The sequence below is a fragment of the Ursus americanus genome, chromosome 2 (genome assembly GCF_024610735.1).
Source record: "Ursus americanus isolate L20-20 chromosome 2, mUrsAme1.1.p, whole genome shotgun sequence".
In the NCBI taxonomy this organism is placed as follows: Eukaryota; Metazoa; Chordata; class Mammalia; order Carnivora; family Ursidae; genus Ursus; species Ursus americanus.
In genome coordinates this window covers 105,353,591-105,370,925 of record NC_142128.1, presented here as the reverse complement: position 1 = coordinate 105,370,925, position 17,335 = coordinate 105,353,591, and the positions used below count along the sequence as shown (strand labels likewise).

Here is a 17,335-nt window from a genome sequence, read left to right as displayed (position 1 = left end):
TGTGCTGCTGGTGGCTTTGGCTGGAGAGCGTTGACACATTCCAAGCTAAACATCCCGAAAATGAACCAAAATGACCAACTGTAAATGTTTGTTGTCTTTCACCATGAAGCCCGGAGTCTTCTTGAAGCAGGATATAGTCCACTCTTCTGCAATCGTAGAGCATTTTCCTCAACTTCTTAGGGCTTAGAAATGCCTGAGAAGTGGTTGGCCATACACTTCAGAAGGGCTAAGAGATTTTTAAAAAACCTAAAGAGGTGAATGTGAGTTGTCTTGAAGTACTTCAGCCAGCTGAGGGGTGAGGGTAGGGCTTGCATACCGCCTGCAGGAAAGTGGACCACACCACTCCAGGGGCGTCCACGTCCACCGACCCCGGTGAGAACAGAAACCCCTGGCATCCTGTGGCACGCGGGTCCTGGGTTAGATACAGTGTTAGGTGAAAAGCAGCTAGGGACCTTCAAAGAGTTTCATTTGAATATAGACCAAAAGGCATCTGAATTGTCAATCAGCTGAGAACATCTCACTGCCGAGATGAGGAAGGCAAAAGAAGTCCTCGTGAAGGAAAACACAACCTCCAGATCTCTCACGCCGCCATGACAACGGTGCTCACAAATGATGCAATTGTACGGGGAGACGAGGGCAAGATCCCACTGGGAGGGAAATGGAAACCAGGCGAGGGAAAATATAAGCTAATCCTTGTCACAGAAGTAGAGTCGGTCACAGCTGTTAGCTTAAGAGAGGCAAAAGGGATAGTGTATTCTACTTCCGCGTGACGTCTTTCATCAGAGGTTATTAAAACACGCTTCACTATTATTAACTCATTCCTTGAGCACCATGCTGAGTGTGCAGTCACCCAGTTTATGGGCCATACGGTCAGCTCCGTGACTCATCATGAGGACAAAAAGGAACAAAACAGTCCACAGCAAATGGCTGTGGTGCTGAGTATTGCAGACTTGTTTGAACTCCCAAATTCTCCTTTACCAAAATTTCTTTAACTTTGTTTAATAAGGTTTAACATTAAAAAAAATAACTTCTCTCAAAATGGGTAAAATGAAATCAATTGGCTAATCTTGGTAAAGGGTATTGTATTATTTTTGCAATTTAGCTGCCCATTTGAACTCTATCAAAATACAAATTTACAACAAAATAGTTAGAGCATCTGTGCCTGGGGCTTTTATGAGGGCGGGGCTTTCTGGCTCCTTTGTTTATTTTTGAAAGAGAGCTTGTGAGGGGAGGGGAAGAAGAAGGAGAGAATCTTAAGCAGGCTCCCCGCTAAGTGCAAAGCCCTACCCGGGGCTCAATCTCTTGACCCTGAGATCATGACCTGTGCCAAAACAGCCTTGGTTTCTCTGGTCACTGGTGGAGTTTCTGCAGAGATTAAAGGGAGTTCAGCCCCGGCCCTTCACCCTCTAGAATCCTTTCCTTCCTGTTGGGGCTGGGGCTCCTGGAATCCAGCACCCAAGACTCAAGCCCACACAGGGTGTTTGTTTGTTTGTTTGTTTGTTTGTTTGTTTGTTTGTTTGTTTTAAGAGAGAGATAGAGAGAGAAAGCATGCATGAGTGGGGGTCGGGGGAGTGGTGGCAGGAGAGAGAATCTGAAGCAGGCTCCAAGCTCAGCTCAGAGCCCGACATGGGGCTTGATCTCCAGACCTGAAATCATGACCTGAGCCGAAATCAAGGGTCAGGCACTAACCGACAGAGCCCCCCAGGTGCCCCCACCAGGTTTAGGTGGCCTCTTCTCTGGCCCTCCTGGGGTCTCGGACTCTCCCAGAGTTAGAGTCTTACTGTGCTCTCTGCCTGCCGCCCGGCCCAGGTGTCAGTCTCTCCGTCTGCCTCCCTCTTGCCCCAGGGCACATCTGATGGATGCCAGCCCTGATGTTCTAGACCCGTCACCGCTGATTCAAGGGGTAGATGACACCTGCGAGTCTCCACACAATGGGGACTGTCAGCAGGGCTTGGTGCTGTGGGACAGCGGCTGTTCTCCAGTTCTAGGCCGGAGGTTCAGAGTGTGTGGTTGCTGGACCTGCAGTAACAGATCCGCTGGAACCTGCTAGGAATGTTCAGGCTCCCGCCCAGGTGAGACTGACAGTCTTGTACAGCAAGCCCTCCAAGGAGGCTGGTGCATGCCGCAGCAGAGCCTCTCATCCAGGTCAAACTCGGCAACCTGGGGCCCGTGGGTCACATCAGCCTGGCGCCTGCGTGTGTCCAGCTTGCAAGCTAAAAATGGTTTTTAGGTTTTCAAACGGTGGGGGGGGGGGTAAAATCTAAGGAAGAATGACATTTCAAGATATGTGAAAAATTATTTTAAAGTCAAATTTTGGCGTCCATAAATAAAGTTTTGTTGGCACACAGCCACGCCCATTCATTTACCGGTGGCCCTGGCTGCTTTCTCGCTGTGTGGCAGAATGGTGGCAGAGACCTTAAAGCCTAAAATATTTGCTGTCTGACCCTTTGGAGAAACGTTTGTTGACCCCTGCTCAAGGCAAAATGGTTTGAAATGAGCGATGTCTGGTGAAGCGTAGCAGCTGTCAGCTGCAGCCCGTACAGGCTAGTTGGCGCGAGAGCGGTCATCCCGGACGGCACTGGGCAGACTCCAGTTCTGTACCATGCAGTTACGTTAGCGTGTGTCTCTAAAAGATGCTAAAAATGGGCACTGGGGTTTAGAAAAGTTCCCAAAGGCCCATAGTCAGTCCCGTATCCAAATAAATAAATAAATCTGGTTTTCACAGCCCCAGACGTCTGCTCCCGCTGTTGGAGGGGTGGCCAGGTAGGCTCAGCTGGTGTTTCTCTACGCCTCCGTAGGGCAAATACAGGGCAAGGAGCTTGGTTGTCTTGGGCTAATTCGGAGTGTCCGTGGAAGAGGACTGACGAGGATAGGACTGCGGAGGTCTGAGGAATGTTCACCTTGGCTAGGACTCAGCTGCACGCAGGGTATCGTGAAAGCCACGTGCAGAAGCCGTGTTCACTGAAGCACACTGGATGCCCAGGGTGCCAGCCACATGTGACGAAAGGCTGCAAAACGTATCAGATCTGTCTGTAGCTTCTGCCGTAAGAGGTGGAGGCCCAAGAACCGAGGTGAGGCAGGTGGGTAGATCTCTGAGGACCTTGTATAACACTCCACAGAAGCTGGGGTTTCTCTAGTATATATGACTAAGAATCGTGGGAGTGTTTTAAAATGAGGGAGTCACAGCTCCTTAGGGCCAGCTGGTATTAGGCTCCAGGGATACAAAATAATGCTCTTGCCCGTAAAGAAAGCGTGGGCTAGTGGGAGAAACCGAGGTAAACACAAGTTTTTAAAATTTACTTTAAATGGTAGATTACTGTTAGGATTTTGAAAGTTTGTGAATTTAAGAGCAAGACCCCTTAAGTTTGGACATGTAGGTTCCCTAGCACCCTCCCCCCGCCTCCCGCAGACGTGTGGGCTCAGGAGGACTGAGTGGGCGCGCCATCCGGGGAAGGTGCAGGCCGGAGGTGCGGGCACTGGAAGAGTTCACCGAAGGCAGAACAAAGCTGGAAGCTTATTGAACGCATCACAAGGGAGCGGCAGGCAGGACAGGGGAGGAGAGACGGTCTGCGAGGAGGTGGTGGTCAGGGGCTATAGTTACAGGGGGAGTGAGGGAGTAGGGGAATGTATGGAATTTTCCCTTGTTTGGTAATCTGGGGAACTGTGCCTGGTCGTAACTGGTCACTTAGGGTTGGGGCCGTTGAAGCGGGTCACTTAGCCTGTTTGTGTCCACTCGGTGGGCGCCGTGGACACTTGCCTGGCTCCAGTTTACGTGGCTCAAGCCTGTGGCCTAAAAACAGCCTCTGCTCGAGGCCGGGAGTCCGGGCCAGCATGGTGGCAACTCAGTAGAGGGTGGGCTGGTAACAAGGCAGGGGGCAGCAGGGGCTGGGTCAGTTTGGGGAAGGTCAAGGTGTGCGGTGTGACTGGGGTCGAGGACTCCTGCTGGTGAGGGCTAGGGGCTGTTTGTGATGGAGACCATGTTGTGGCTCTGCCCAAGCTGCGTTCCATCCTGTTTTTCTCTTAACTGCCTGGTGGCCGTTCTTAATATGCTGCCTCCTGATCTCCTCGTCACTAGAATGAGGGTCATGGTTGTGCTTGCGTCGTAAGAATATGGCGAGGCTTACACAAAACCTTTCACGGAAAGAGTTTAGCACAACGCCTGGCTCCCTGCTATCAGTAAGCGTTCCATATTCTTCCATATTCGTGTTAAAGGACAAAAATTTAGGGGCGCCTGGGTGGCACAGCGGTTAAGCGTCTGCCTTCGGCTCAGGGCGTGATCCCGGCGTTCTGGGATCAAGCCCCACATCAGGCTCCTCCGCTATGAGCCTGCTTCTTCCTCTCCCACTCGTCCTCCTTGTGTTCCCTCTCTCGCTGGCTGTCTCTATCTCTGTCAAATAAATAAATAAAATCTTAAAAAAAAAAAAAGGACAAAAATTTAGCTGCGCGAATTTGAAGATCTCATTGGCTTTATTAAGTACTCCGTGAATTAGGCAACAGCTCATGGAGCAGGTAGGAGGGAGCTCTGAGGAGCTGTACAAAATGAAAGGTTTTTATAGAAAAGAAGGTGGGGCAAGGAGTTATGAGCAACAGAAAAGGAATGTTCCAGGCGAGGTCACTTTCCCTTAAGGGAAAGAGCAGGAGGTCTTCTGCAGGTGACTTCACCGCTGCTGATGGGGAAATTCCAGGCTGATTGTTAAGATTCCCTCCCGGGGAGGCTGACAAGCAGATTACGTACTGAGTCTTGCTGGATCTTAGCAAACGTGACTCCATCTGGGGCCTGTTCCCTGTTAACATTGAGATTTGACATTATTATTGTATATGAGCTCTAAACAATTCAGCCAGAAGCAAATGGAGCTTTAACGTAATCAACCACGTTAACCTCGTTGGTGCCAGAGGCGGGACGTTGGGGGGTGGGCAAAACGGGTGAAGGGGTCAGAAGGTACAGAGGTACAGCTGGGAAGTTAGCAGGTGAGTCCTGGGGGCGCCGCGGACACCTGGCGACTGTCGTTAGCGGGACTGAACTGCAGACAAGAAAGCTGCCGCCGAGAGGGCAGATCTTCGAGGCTCTCATCGCAAGAAAGGAAAGGTCGGAACCGTGAGGTGGAGGACGGCAACTAAGGTACTGGGGCCATCGTTTTGCAATATCTACTACGTCCAATCGTTACGTTGTACACCTTACACCAGTACAAGGTTATCACGTCACTTCTATCTCAGCAGGACTGGAAACAAACCCACCAACCCAAACAAGTCAAGGGCCTCCCTCCGCCGGCTCAGGGACCCCTCACGCACTGCTGTCCAAGGGCAAACCTGCTCCGTCCCTTTATTACCGCAGCTTCAAGTGCCTTTCTCTTTACTCAGGTCGTCCGCGTGCTTAGCGCTTTCAGCAGGACTGAAGCGAGCTTTGCTCTCTTCGTTAAACGTGAATAAAGACGTTCCCCAGACTCCAACAGAGGCCAGTGTGGGAGATGTGGGGTCTCTGGGGGGGGGGTCCAACTACGAGGAGAGCTTGTACCGTTTCACATTAAAAACTGGTTTCAAATTTCATTTCATTGTGCTGTGTTCCCAGTGTGTCTTAGGTCTCCGACTTTTCGGGAAGACTACAGATGAGCTAATGTGATCGGGGGGAATGAGACCATTTTCCTGAAGGAGCCCTGATTAGGGTTTCATCTGCTTTACTGACCACACCCAGTGAGGGCTAACACTCTGTGTCCCTCCGTCCCTTACCCCTGACGACTGCAACCTCCGTTTAAAAAGTAAAGCCGATGGAAAGTGCCAAGAAAACAAAACAAAACCAAACAAGGGGATGGTCCTCAAACTCGAAAAAATATTCTCTATAGAGTGGAGTACGGTCCTGCCCAGGATCGTCCCCGTGGGGCCCACACACGGCCTCCTGGGCTCCCCATAGCGCCCGTCGCACCGACGCCGAGCCCCCGAGGAGAAGGGCAGCATGAAGGCACCCCTGCCGGCTGAGTCCTGGAGCTTTCGCAGAGACCCCGCTTCTCCCGGAACTGGCTTCCTATGTCACTTGTAGAGACTCGTTCCGAGCAGAGGCCCACCTCCCTGGCCTGCTTTCTCCTGCTCCGTCTGCGGGTGCCAGCGGAGGTCCCGTCGGGGCTGGCTCGTCCAGTGCAAGGCCCCCTCGTTCTCAGACTCGGGTCGCGCGGCACGGTCAGCGAGGCAGAAAACCGCAGACCAAAACGCTGCGACTGATCTTAAGGCCGCATGTCGGTAAACCAAGGTCTGATACCTCCCCTACCCGCACTCTCACTCCCTCCCCAAGTGGGGCCTTTAACCAGCCAAGCTGGAGCTCCCCGGTCAACACCAGCAGGTGACCCCTGAGGGACCCCTCCCCTGAGGAGGGCAGCCTCGCCTCAAGAATGCGTTCCATACTAATCAATGCCTTTCTTTGCCATGCCCTCTCTCTGCCCTTATTTATTTAAGATTTTACTTATTTATCTGACAGAGAGAGAGAGAGCACAAGCAGGGGGAGTGGCAGGCAGAGGGAGAAGCAGGCTCCCCACTGAGCAGGGAGCCCGATGTGGGACTTGATCCCAGGACTCTGGGATCATGACCTGAGCCAAAGGCGGACGCTTCATTGACTGAGCCACCCAGGCGCCCTCTCTCTTCCTTTAAGAACCATTTTCTTCCTGCGGCTCAGCAGTGCTCCCCTCTACTCGCTGGTTGGGATGCTGCCCGATTCAGGAATCATTTAATAATTCCAGTTAGATCTTCAGATTTGCTCAGTTGACTTTTATTTATTCTAACAGGTCTAAGGATGACTGGACTCACAGTTACCTGAGCGATTTTTAGCTCTGTGTCAAGTACCTACTGGTCACCAGAAAACCGAGGGTGACACATCGGCCAAAACTAAGTTAAACTGAATCAGTTTGTCTGGGAGTCAAGTAAGATGACAAAAAATATTTATAATGGTCCTGAGACACACGCAATGCTCCCAAATTATGTTCGAGATCATTCGGTCCCTCTGGTTTCCATGTCTCCTAGTGGAAACAAATGACCCAGTCGAGGTGGGGGCCCAGCCCCGACCAGCTGGGGCTTCTCTGTGGCTCTGAACGCTGGGCTGGTCCCGAGATCTCATGGCTCAGTAGAAGGCTGGGAGCAGACGGAGGAATGTCCACAGCTGCTCTGGGGGCACTGGTAGTTTTCCGGAGGTTGAGGGTAAAAGCCATAGATTTAACATCAAGGTCATTTAAGGAATGGCCCCCCTCGAATCAGGACTTAACAGGGCCCCTGAGACCTGTAGCTGGAGACAGAGAACTTTCTATCTTATGTGACAGTCTAAGTGACTCTTCTCAAGTCGGGCTCCCCCAGACTGTAGGGCAAGAGTCACTAAAGGGCCATTCAGCAAACGTCTTCACAATTGTGCCAACGTCCTACACCCGAAGATTTGGCTTCTCTGACAGAAGGGATTTGGAGTTTCCAAATCTAATTTAAAAACCGATTTTAATGTAATTAGTCCTGAAGAATAAATCACTCAGGTAACTGTGAGTCAAGTCATCCTTAGACCTGTTAGAATAAATAAAAGTCAACCGGGCAAATCGATTTTATTTATTCCTAAAGAATAAAGAAAATAGTCTCTGTTCTCTCCCCACTCCACCCCCACCCCTACACACAGAGCCACCCTTCTCCCCACTCCACACCCACCTGTGTAATTTCTTCTGGTTTCAGCCCTAAAAATCACTTTTTCCGAGACGTCTTTGGAACTTCTCAGAAACCCTGAGCGTGTACTGTATGAACTCCAGAACCATTGTGGTTATTCACTGCTTTTCCCTTTGTTTGATCTGATTTCATGATTTAAATATCTGTTTTTTGTTAGTCATTTATCTGAATGTACTTTGGACACCAAAATCCGGGGCTGTTACTTACGCAGTGTCTTCACTCATGTTTCTGTATTTTAACGACCACCCTGTTATCCCCAAATGAATAGGAATCTATTTGAAAGAGTAAATACAAAGAAGCTAAGAGTATGTTCATTGTCTTCGTAATGATTGATTCATTCATTCACGTATTTGTTAATTCACACATGCCGTCTTAGTTCACACTGATTCTCCTGGGCAAGGGCCTCGTCACCGTAATTAAGATGTGGAATAAGCAATGATAAAGGTATGTACCAGATGTGTGTGCAGGAGGGACGGGGGAAATAGCCACTGGGGTAGCAGAGGCCGTTGACATTGCTTTTAAAGACTAAGTTGACATTTTCCAGTGAATCGAAGTGGAGAACACCCTATGGAAAGTTCGAGACCCAGAAGCTGGGTATAGTTCCATTTGTTGAAAACTTACGTGCAAAGGGAGAGTCCCAAGGGACAAGGCTATCCACAGCCCATATGAGAGCCACACATGGGGTTGCCAGACGTAGGAAATAAAAACAGAGGACACACATTTGAATTTTGGATAAACAACAAATGCAATGCTGAGAACACAGGACGGTACAGATGTGAGTTTGAGCTGCAGGCTTGTTGGCTCTGTGCCTTTAGAACTCGAGCTGACTTTTCTTACCCTCAGTGTCTTCATCCTTAAAATGGGAATAATAACGATAGTAAGTATCTTTCAAGGTCTACGTGAATATTGACTTTGAGTTCTAGGGTCACTGTAGCTCTCAAATAAACAAGAGTCATTGATAAAATGGACGGAGCACAGAACCGAGCCACGCAGCTGTCTTGAATCTTGAAGGTTGAGTTGGAAGAGTTCATCCCTCGAAGGAGGGACACTCCAGGCATTAAACAACAGGAGCAATGACACTGAAATGTTTAAAAGATCATAAAAATGGGGCACAAGCAAGAAAGGATGAGCTGCTACATGAAATGTCGGGCAGGAAGTGACGAAGACATGGAACGAGGAGAAAAGGCAGTGTCTTTGAGGGGCAAAGCGAGGGGTTGCTTCCAAAAGGATGCTGTGCCTGGAGGGAACCATGATACTTACCTTCACAAGACACTGGCCATATTGTTTTATGATTGGGGCTGGCCATTTTCAGTGAATGAACATCCTTTATTCCCCACGAGAAGCACCTCTTCCAAGGTATCATGGAAATTGAATCAATTTAAGGGAGATTCATGCCCACTGACCCCTCCCACTCCCACTCAGATTTCTGTTTCCTGTTGCCCCAGAGGTCCTCACTGCTGATTTATAAGTGTCAGTCCAGTCTTGGTCACTGAAAAGCCATTCCAATACCGTTGCTCAGTGCCTGAGAATATGGGGGTGGCTGAGCTCTCTGAACTAGGTGCTCAGGGACGAATAATATTTATTCTTCTAATAAAAGGCATCAAATAAAGGTAAAATAACATTTGGGACTTGTTTTATTTCTGCTACTACAAATTCTCTGCTTTTATCCTTCTCTTGACTTCTTTCGCACATGGTGGTCTGTGGTCCTCGCTCTCCAGCCCTGCTCTCAGCATCCCTCTGGGCCATTTGTGCCGGTGTGATGACTGGTTGCCATGGCAGCACCAGGAGTGGGGAGGACCTTGCTTTCCTTCTGGTGTTTTGTCGCTTTAAGGTCTGGGCAGTTCTTTCCTGTGGGCTAACTAGCATTCAGGTCAAACACATAATTCATGTTCTGTCTGTTTTCCCCCGACAGTTTTGTCCGGTTTCCCCTTTGGCTAGAGCTAGCCTTTCCAGAAGCTTCCTTTACCCCATTAGGAACTTTAAAATTGGGGGGGATTTAGGTTGATTGGCCGCGAACTGCTTAGCCAAATCTAACCAAGTGGTGTTGGCGCCACCTGGTGGTACCTGGTGGTACAGCTCTGCCTCGAATCCCAGCAGAGTCCCTTAGGCTCTGAACTCCTTGGAGTTTATAGGGTCGAGGAAGCCGCTCCTGGTACGTATGGTCCTGTTCCTGGGAACCTCGCTGCCTTTGATCTCATCATTTGTGAGAAACTTACATACGTGATCTGCAAACTCTGATACGAAAAGTGCTGATCTTTTCGGCAGTACCCTGCTCAGGAGGGTTTCATGTTCTGATGCACAAACGAGATTTTTTCGGATGAGGACAGGGACATAAATAATCCCCCAGACCCACAGGGACAGACTCTTCTTTCGAACTTGGGTTTGTCTGACGACAAAGTCCCGGCTCTTCCCAGGACTCCACACTGTCTAAATACGGTGCTGGGCCAAGGTGCGTGCTCACACAGTGGAAGCTGGAGGGGTACGGGTGAAACACAATGTCTGCACTTTCCAAGGACGGAGGAGACAGCGTGGGGGTGTTACTACCCAGAGTGTCTAGGCCGGTGCTTCTCAGACTGAATGTGCCTACGTATCACCTGGGGGCTCTTGATAAATTGTAGATTCCGATCAGTAGTTCTGGAGACAGCCCCGAACTTCTGCATTTTTAACCAGCTCTTGGGTGAGGCTGGCCTGCTTGTCTACAGACCACACGTTGGGTCTAGAGGAGGCTTGAGCTATGGTTTTGAGCAGGGAGCAATTTCACCCCCCAGAGGACATTTGGCGATCCCTGGAGACTTTTTGGTGTCACTCCTGGGGTGAGGGGCCGGTGCTACTGGTGTTGGTACATAGAGGCTGGGGTGCTGCTAGCCCCCATGATACCACGGCAGCCGGTGTCGTGGAGAATTACTTGCCCAAACGTCCGTTGTGCGTGGGCTGGGAAGTCCTACCCCGAATCTCGAATCTAGTCTTGTGTGAAGGGCCCGTTGGCTGTGAAAAGCTGAGATCCCCTAACCTAGAGGGAGTTTGCTGGGAAATCGGTGTCAACTGGTTTCTTTTGTTCCTGAAAGGAAACAACTCACTCCTAGAAATCCCCCACCCATATTCCAGACGCAAATGAAGGGTGAGTGAGCCCAGAGGAGACTGGCGAATAGGAGCCGTGATGAGGAGCGCGTTTTGACCCGTGGAGAACTCTGTGTCTCCATTCAGTCGAGGACTTAGCCACACAAAATCAGTGGGCCCAGCAGCCTGGGAAATGCTTTCCTGCCCAGCTCACGTTGGACCAAAACAGCAGCAACGAAAAGAAACTTCTTCCTTGTGTGATTTATCCCCAGGATCTCTTGATGACGTTTTTAGCGTAAACCTGGGCTAGGGGGTCAGCAAACTTGTTCTGTAAAGAGTCGGATAGTAAACATTTTAGGCTTTGCATGTTACATGGTCTACGTCGCAAATACTCAAGTCTGCCGTTATAGCCCAGAAGCAGCCCGAGACCATGGTAAAGGAATGGTGAGGAGGCGTTCATTCCAGAAGTACTTTATTTACAGAAGTAGGCCCACGTCAGCTGGCTGGAGACAGTAGTGGGATGACCTCTGGTCTAGCACGCAACGGAACTGGATCAGCTTTAGACCGTGCGTTAGCTGTGACGTAAGCAAGTACGTTTTTATCTGCCCTCCTTTGGTCTTATGGGAGTGGGGAGAGGGCGGCTAATGCCTGAAAACAGGCAACAAAACCAGAATGGTTTCCTGCCTGACCTGATCGCGGCGGAAACAGCTAATGGCCAATCCCATAATTCCAGCATCTCCCTCTGAAGCTGACAAGGGAATTTCTCAAATTTATCACCAAACAATTAGCCAAATGTGCTTAGCATTCCTGGGAGCTGCAGGGAATCCAGAGAAGGAAAGTCACAGTCCTCTGTTCTTAAGCATTTGTTGTCGTCGTTACGGTAATAAGACATAAACACATAATCACAGCAAATTCAAATGCCCATAGATAGATAATTTATTAGAAGCGTATGCGAGACTTGGTTAGGCATTTGGGAAAAATGGAACCTGCATGCATTCTTCTGTTGTCAAAATAAATTCCAGTTGGTTCCAATGCTTAAATGTAAACCAAGTGAAATCATTGGTCCTAGAAGTAAACACAGGGTGGGTATACGTTGTATGTAATCGCGCAGCCGGGAGACAGTGTCTATTGAGAACACGAACTCAGAATCCACAAGGAAAAGATCACGGAAGGATAAAAAGCAGCTACGTGAGAAAGTCTGCCATCAACAGGACCGACAGGCACAGGGTAATTATTTTAATACCCATGGCATACAAAGGGTGAATTACTCAACTTTGCGAACTCGTAAAAACCAATAGGAAATGATGAATACCATAACAGAAAATTGGTCATATTTTATCAAGGGACACATTGCCAATTAATCTTATGTGAAGAAGAAAAAAAAAACCCAACCAAAATCAATTGAGATTCATCACCTACGGAGAGGTCAGCTGCCATCTTGGTTCCTTGGATGGCATGACCTCCCGCTGCTCCTTCTGGGGATGGCCATCCAGGAACCCAGGCTGAGAGAGGCCCCATGGAGCCCCTCCAGTCTCGGCTGGGCCCAGCCTTGAGTCGTTCAGGCCCAGGGGTCAGATGAGAGACTGAAGAAGCCTCTGGATAATCCCAGCTCCCAGGTGTTGAAGTCACCCCCAGCCTTTCGAGTCTCCCAGCTGAGTCCCCAGACGTCAGAGAGCAGAAACAAGCTGTGGCCACTGAGCACTATCTGAAACCCTTACCCACAGACGCCATGAGTGTAAACAAGCTGGATGGTTCTATGCCACCTACGAATTTCGTCTGGTTGGTTAGACAGCAGCAGGACACCGAGCACTGCCCACCACAAACAAGGCAGCCAGAGGTCGACGCAGGAGGGAAGCCATATTGCGAAAGGTCTTGGGGACCGAATGGAACACAACAGCTCATGCAGCTACGACCCAGGATGATGATAGTCTTAGAAGCTGGATTCGGGAGCAGGCGCGGAAGTGGGTAAGGCTGAGAGCAGGGGCACCAGCCCTGGGCACCAGCAGTCAGGTGGCTGTCCAGGGCCAACCACCTGTCATCAAGCTCAGAGTCAGTCCTGGGATGTGGACTCATTCAGGAAGAAGATTCGTCGCTCAAGGTGAAGCAACAGGATCTGTCGAGATCAAGTCCGGAGGCACTGTCTTACTTGGCAGATGGCAAAGAGGACGCGATGAATGGGTGTTAGAGGAAGTGAGTAGAGCAGTAGAGCGGGCAAGCTGGGCAGCGAAAGGACAGCTGAGGGCAGGAGAGAGGGCAGGCTGGCCGCCTATGAGTCAGGAAAAGCAGCCTGGAGCAGAAGGATCCCGGGAGTGAGTGGAGGACACAGGCCAGCTCCGTGCTGCTGGGGACAGAGCTGGGAGGGTTCACCCTCACTGAGCCTCTCTCTCCAGTTAGAATGCTTCTCCTTTCCCACTTAGAGACCTTAAAACCAACTCCAAACATCTTAGCACAGTGGACCCTGTAGACCTGGCCCCTGCCTAACTTCTCTCTCCCCATCACACACGCTCAGCATTGCCTACTCAGGAAAGACTTAGCAGGCACAGAACCCCCGAGAGCCACCGCACTGTCTCTGAGCACACAAGCGCGGGGGGCCCCATAAAGACACAGGGGCGGCCAGGCCTTCCTGTGGCGCTGGGGGCCCATCGCTGTGGGGCAGCCCTGCTCACTGGGCCGCCCGCCACTCACACCCAGGAGGCGGGCCATCCCAGGACAGGTTCTTGACTCGCCCTGGAGAGGATGGTGGGGTCCGCCCTGACCCCGAGCAGCCAAACATCTCCTGGGAGGCGTAGGTCACGTACACGAAGCCGTCCTCGTCCCTGTAGTCCCTGTAGACTTCTGCCATGGTCACACTCACGCTGACCAGGCTCCTGCTGTTCACCAGCAGATAAAAGGCTTCAGTGGCCCCAAGGACCAGGCGGCTCCTGGGGGAGGAGAAGGGGGGGCAGGAAGGGAAAACGTTAACTGACCCACGGCCTGACTTCCCTGTGTTTGTCCACTGCAGACACGTGGACCCAAGGAGCCACCTCCCTGCTTGAGCGCATTGTCCTCGACCTGGACGGTTCCCCAGGAGGGCCTGTTGAAAGCACATGCCTGCACTCCACACACAGAGATTCTTTTGAAGATTTTTTGTATGTGAGAGAGAGTGTGTGTGTGCACACAGGGGGAGGGGCAGAGGGACAAGCAGACTCACTGCTGAGCACAGAGCCTGACGTGGGGCTTGATCTCAGGACCCTGAGATCATGACCTGAGCCGAAGTCAGACGTTAGCTTAACTGACTGAGCCACCCAGGCGCCCCCTCCACACCCGGGGATTCTGAGCCAGTCTGCCTGGGAAGCATCCCAGGGGGCTGCAGGGTCATGACACTCGGGAAGGCTGAAGGGCTCCCTACGCATTCCCTGCAGGGTGAAAATACCTGACGTCCTCCCAGGTGGGCCAAAAGGGTGAGGCCATCCTGTCGTTAACTGGGAGACATACCAACACAAAAATGCCGAGCAAATAAGCCCCTCTTTGCTCTGAAACTCAAGGTATGTACATCCCCAGACATACAGAGGTGATTAGCAGAATCTCCTAGCACCTCACTGCTCAACAGCCCTGGGATGACCTTTTGGAAAGTTGCTGCTCTCTCCTCCCTCCTGCCATCTCTCCCCCATCTCAAGGAGATGGAGAAGCAGCAAGGTTCAGTGGGACATGCTGTAGATGTCAAGGTCGTTCTGAGGGCTGGCTCGTCCTGGAGCGGAGGACAACGTGGCAATGTGGACGCCCAGGTAAGGGCTCTGTCTCCCTGCAGCACGCTTCCGTTCACTCTGCTCGGAGAGGCTGCCCACTCCCGTCTCTGAGCTTCGAACTTTCAGGTGAGCTACGTCTATGTGTCTGTGGGATGCAGGTGGCTGGAAACTGAGTAGTTTTACAACCAGATAATCCCTCCCAAAATAACCCCAAAGATTTCAGCATTGACAATTGCATGGGTGTCTTTGGGTAAAAGAAGTGCTCTGTAGTGGAAATGGGAGGAACTGGGGACAGGCGCACGGCCTTCAGCTCTGCAGGGAACTCTGCTCCCAGAGTCTGCATGCCTACCTCTTATCTTTTGCTATGCTCTCCTCTTTCTTTCTTTCTTTCTTTCTTTCTTTCTTTCTTTCTTTCTTTCTTTTTATTTATTTATTTATTTGAGAGAGAGAGGGCATGAGCAGGAGGGGTAGAGGGAGGGAGAGAGAATTCCATGCAGACCCTGCATCGAGCATGGAGCCCAGCACAGGGCTCGATCTCACGACCCTGAGATCACAAAGTGAGCCGAAACCAAGAGTTGGACACTTCACTGACTGTGCCAACCAGATGCCCTGCCATGCTTTTCCAATGAGGGCTTTGGCATCCCCTGGAGAGGAGGCTGTGGGCAGGGATTTTTGTCGTTCTGTTCACTGCAGTAAAGACAGAGCTCAGGAAGAATAGAGAACATAACCAGTGGGATGGGGAGGGGTCAGGGCTGGTGGGAAAGGGAGGATGACCCCTGTGTGGGAAGGAGGAGAAGAATGGCTCTCAGAACTCAAGGGGTTGTTTCTGAGGGAGGTGGGGGAGGGGATATAATCCTAAACTCATGGTCCCTTAGCCACCTCCCTTCATACGGGGCCCACGCAAGCTTCCCTGAGGAGGAGAAATCAGGATATTCTTAAATAACTCATCAAGAGAAACGACGGAGACAAATACACACTCCAACTGAATTCTTGAAGGAATCCTTGCACAGGTTGGCCTCTCCAGACTTTTCAACCCTGTGAAGAATTACTCCCCAGGGGTTATAGTCACATTACTCCCAAATCATTTTTATTGAATCCATGTGTCGAGGACACTTCTTAACCTTGTGAAGCTTTAAAAATAGCCCCATTTTCTTTGCTGCACCTTAACCCAAGGGAGGAGCACGTCTGGGGACGCCGTCCCTGTCCTCCCTCCCACGGTCTGAGCAGTGCAGGGAGACTTTGCCTTTTGAAGACGTCCCCACTCCCCCAGTGCACACACACTTTAAAGGTACTGCGTCTCTCCTGGGAAAATGCAGACTGGGTTTTAAGCAGCATGTGGAAGAAGGATCTCTGGACTAGTTCCAGAGCCAAGACCACCTCTGAAACGTCTTAGAAAAGTTGGCAGCTCTTACTCTCCTTACACCTGTTATCTGTGCGGTTCTCCCACCTGCTTAAGTTCGATTAATTCTCAGAGCCTCTTTTCTGGGCACCATAGAATCTAAAGGTGAATCACAAAGGAAATCTTCTCTCTCTCTTCCAGAACGTCCCCATCCTCAAAACCAAACCAGCTAACAAAGCAAACGGAAAAAGCCCAGCACACTCCCCGACGCGTACTTGTCACCTACCGGATGGCGCTGAGGAACTGGCTCATGGTCAGCTCCCGCGGAACCAGGAACTTGGTCTTGTCCAGCGGAGGCAGGAGCTTCTCCCTGGGGTAGCGTTCCACTATCACCTGTCAAGAGGGTCGGTCCCTGAGAGTGACTCTGAGCTCTCACTATCTTAGAAACTTAGAACAGGGAGAGACAGTGGGGTTTTCCCCTTCTTCTTGTTACTTTTTTTCTTTTTTCTTTTATTTTTTCAAGAAACAGGGTACACTCCTTTTCAAAAAGCACAATGGAGTCTTACCGGGATCTTGTTTGGGAACTTTGCCCGGATTCTAGCAACTTCCTCTTGTCTGGTTGCTGTGAATATTTCAAAGACAAAAGAATAAGTAAACAGCAAGAGAAGTCTGTATCCTCTTCCCTCTTTCTGGCAACCCAGAGAGCTTCCTTTAGAATTTTACCTAAACTCTTCCTCTGCTTGAAGGGTCTGAGGCTTTGGGTTTTCTGTGGAGTCTGCATTTTGCTCAACAGCTGTGTCTGTGTCTGACTTAAAAAAAAAAAAAAAATCCCACAACCGGGACCTAACTCCTTCCTCAGCTGCTTCCAAACCGCCTGCAGGAGCCTAAAGGAGGCCCTTATGTAGGGCTGTGTGACATCAGGCCTCCCCAGCCCTCCCTCCCCTCCCCCTCCCCGGGCAGCAGGAGGTCAGTCCTGAGGTTGGAGACGGAACAGCCACCTGCTTGCTGCTCAAAGTCACTTTGCTCACGACCAGTTCAAGACATTTCTTTGCTGGAGAAATTAGGGTTCACAATAAAATCAGTGGCTGTGTCATCAAACAGCCTACATCTGGGCTGAGGACTCTGGGGGGGCCAAACAGCAGTTCACTAGGAACAATCTTGTGCTTCAGGAAGGAACCATCCTAAAGGCAGGCCAGGATGGGGCTGCCGGGACCAAACGGGGCTGCATTACTCCCACGACAGTCCTTGCCAGTTTCCACAGAGAGAAACCTATGATCAGAGAGGTAAAGGGATTTGCCCAAAGTCACACAGCCAGTAAGAGAGGTGGTTGGGATTAAAACTCCGATTTGGTACGAAGAAGGGCACACTCCAGTCTATGCTGCCATTTTATCTTCTCTGCTGTGAAGGGGGGGAAGGAAGCCCAGTGACCCCCAAGATCTCCCTTCGAGAGATAAGAAACAGAGGCCCACAGAGGCTAACTGGTTTGCCTGGGATCCAATGGTTGGTAAGAGGCAAGACAGCGATCTCCCAGGTCCCA

At 50.7% G+C, this 17,335-nt stretch overlaps 1 protein-coding gene across 1 annotated transcript; it reads right to left on the bottom strand.

Moving 5' to 3' along the window:
- Positions 1–11,296: 11,296 nt before the first annotated feature.
- Positions 11,297–16,695, bottom strand: MAP1LC3C (microtubule associated protein 1 light chain 3 gamma). The gene is made up of 4 exons (XM_045795962.2): positions 16,522–16,695; positions 16,365–16,420; positions 16,085–16,191; positions 11,297–13,655 (listed from the first exon to the last, which is right to left on the bottom strand). Exons 1-4 carry the CDS (start codon positions 16,577–16,579, stop codon positions 13,397–13,399), a joined length of 480 nt encoding a protein of 159 aa, XP_045651918.1. The 5' UTR covers positions 16,580–16,695; the 3' UTR covers positions 11,297–13,396.
- Between the last annotated feature and the right edge of the window lie 640 nt (positions 16,696–17,335).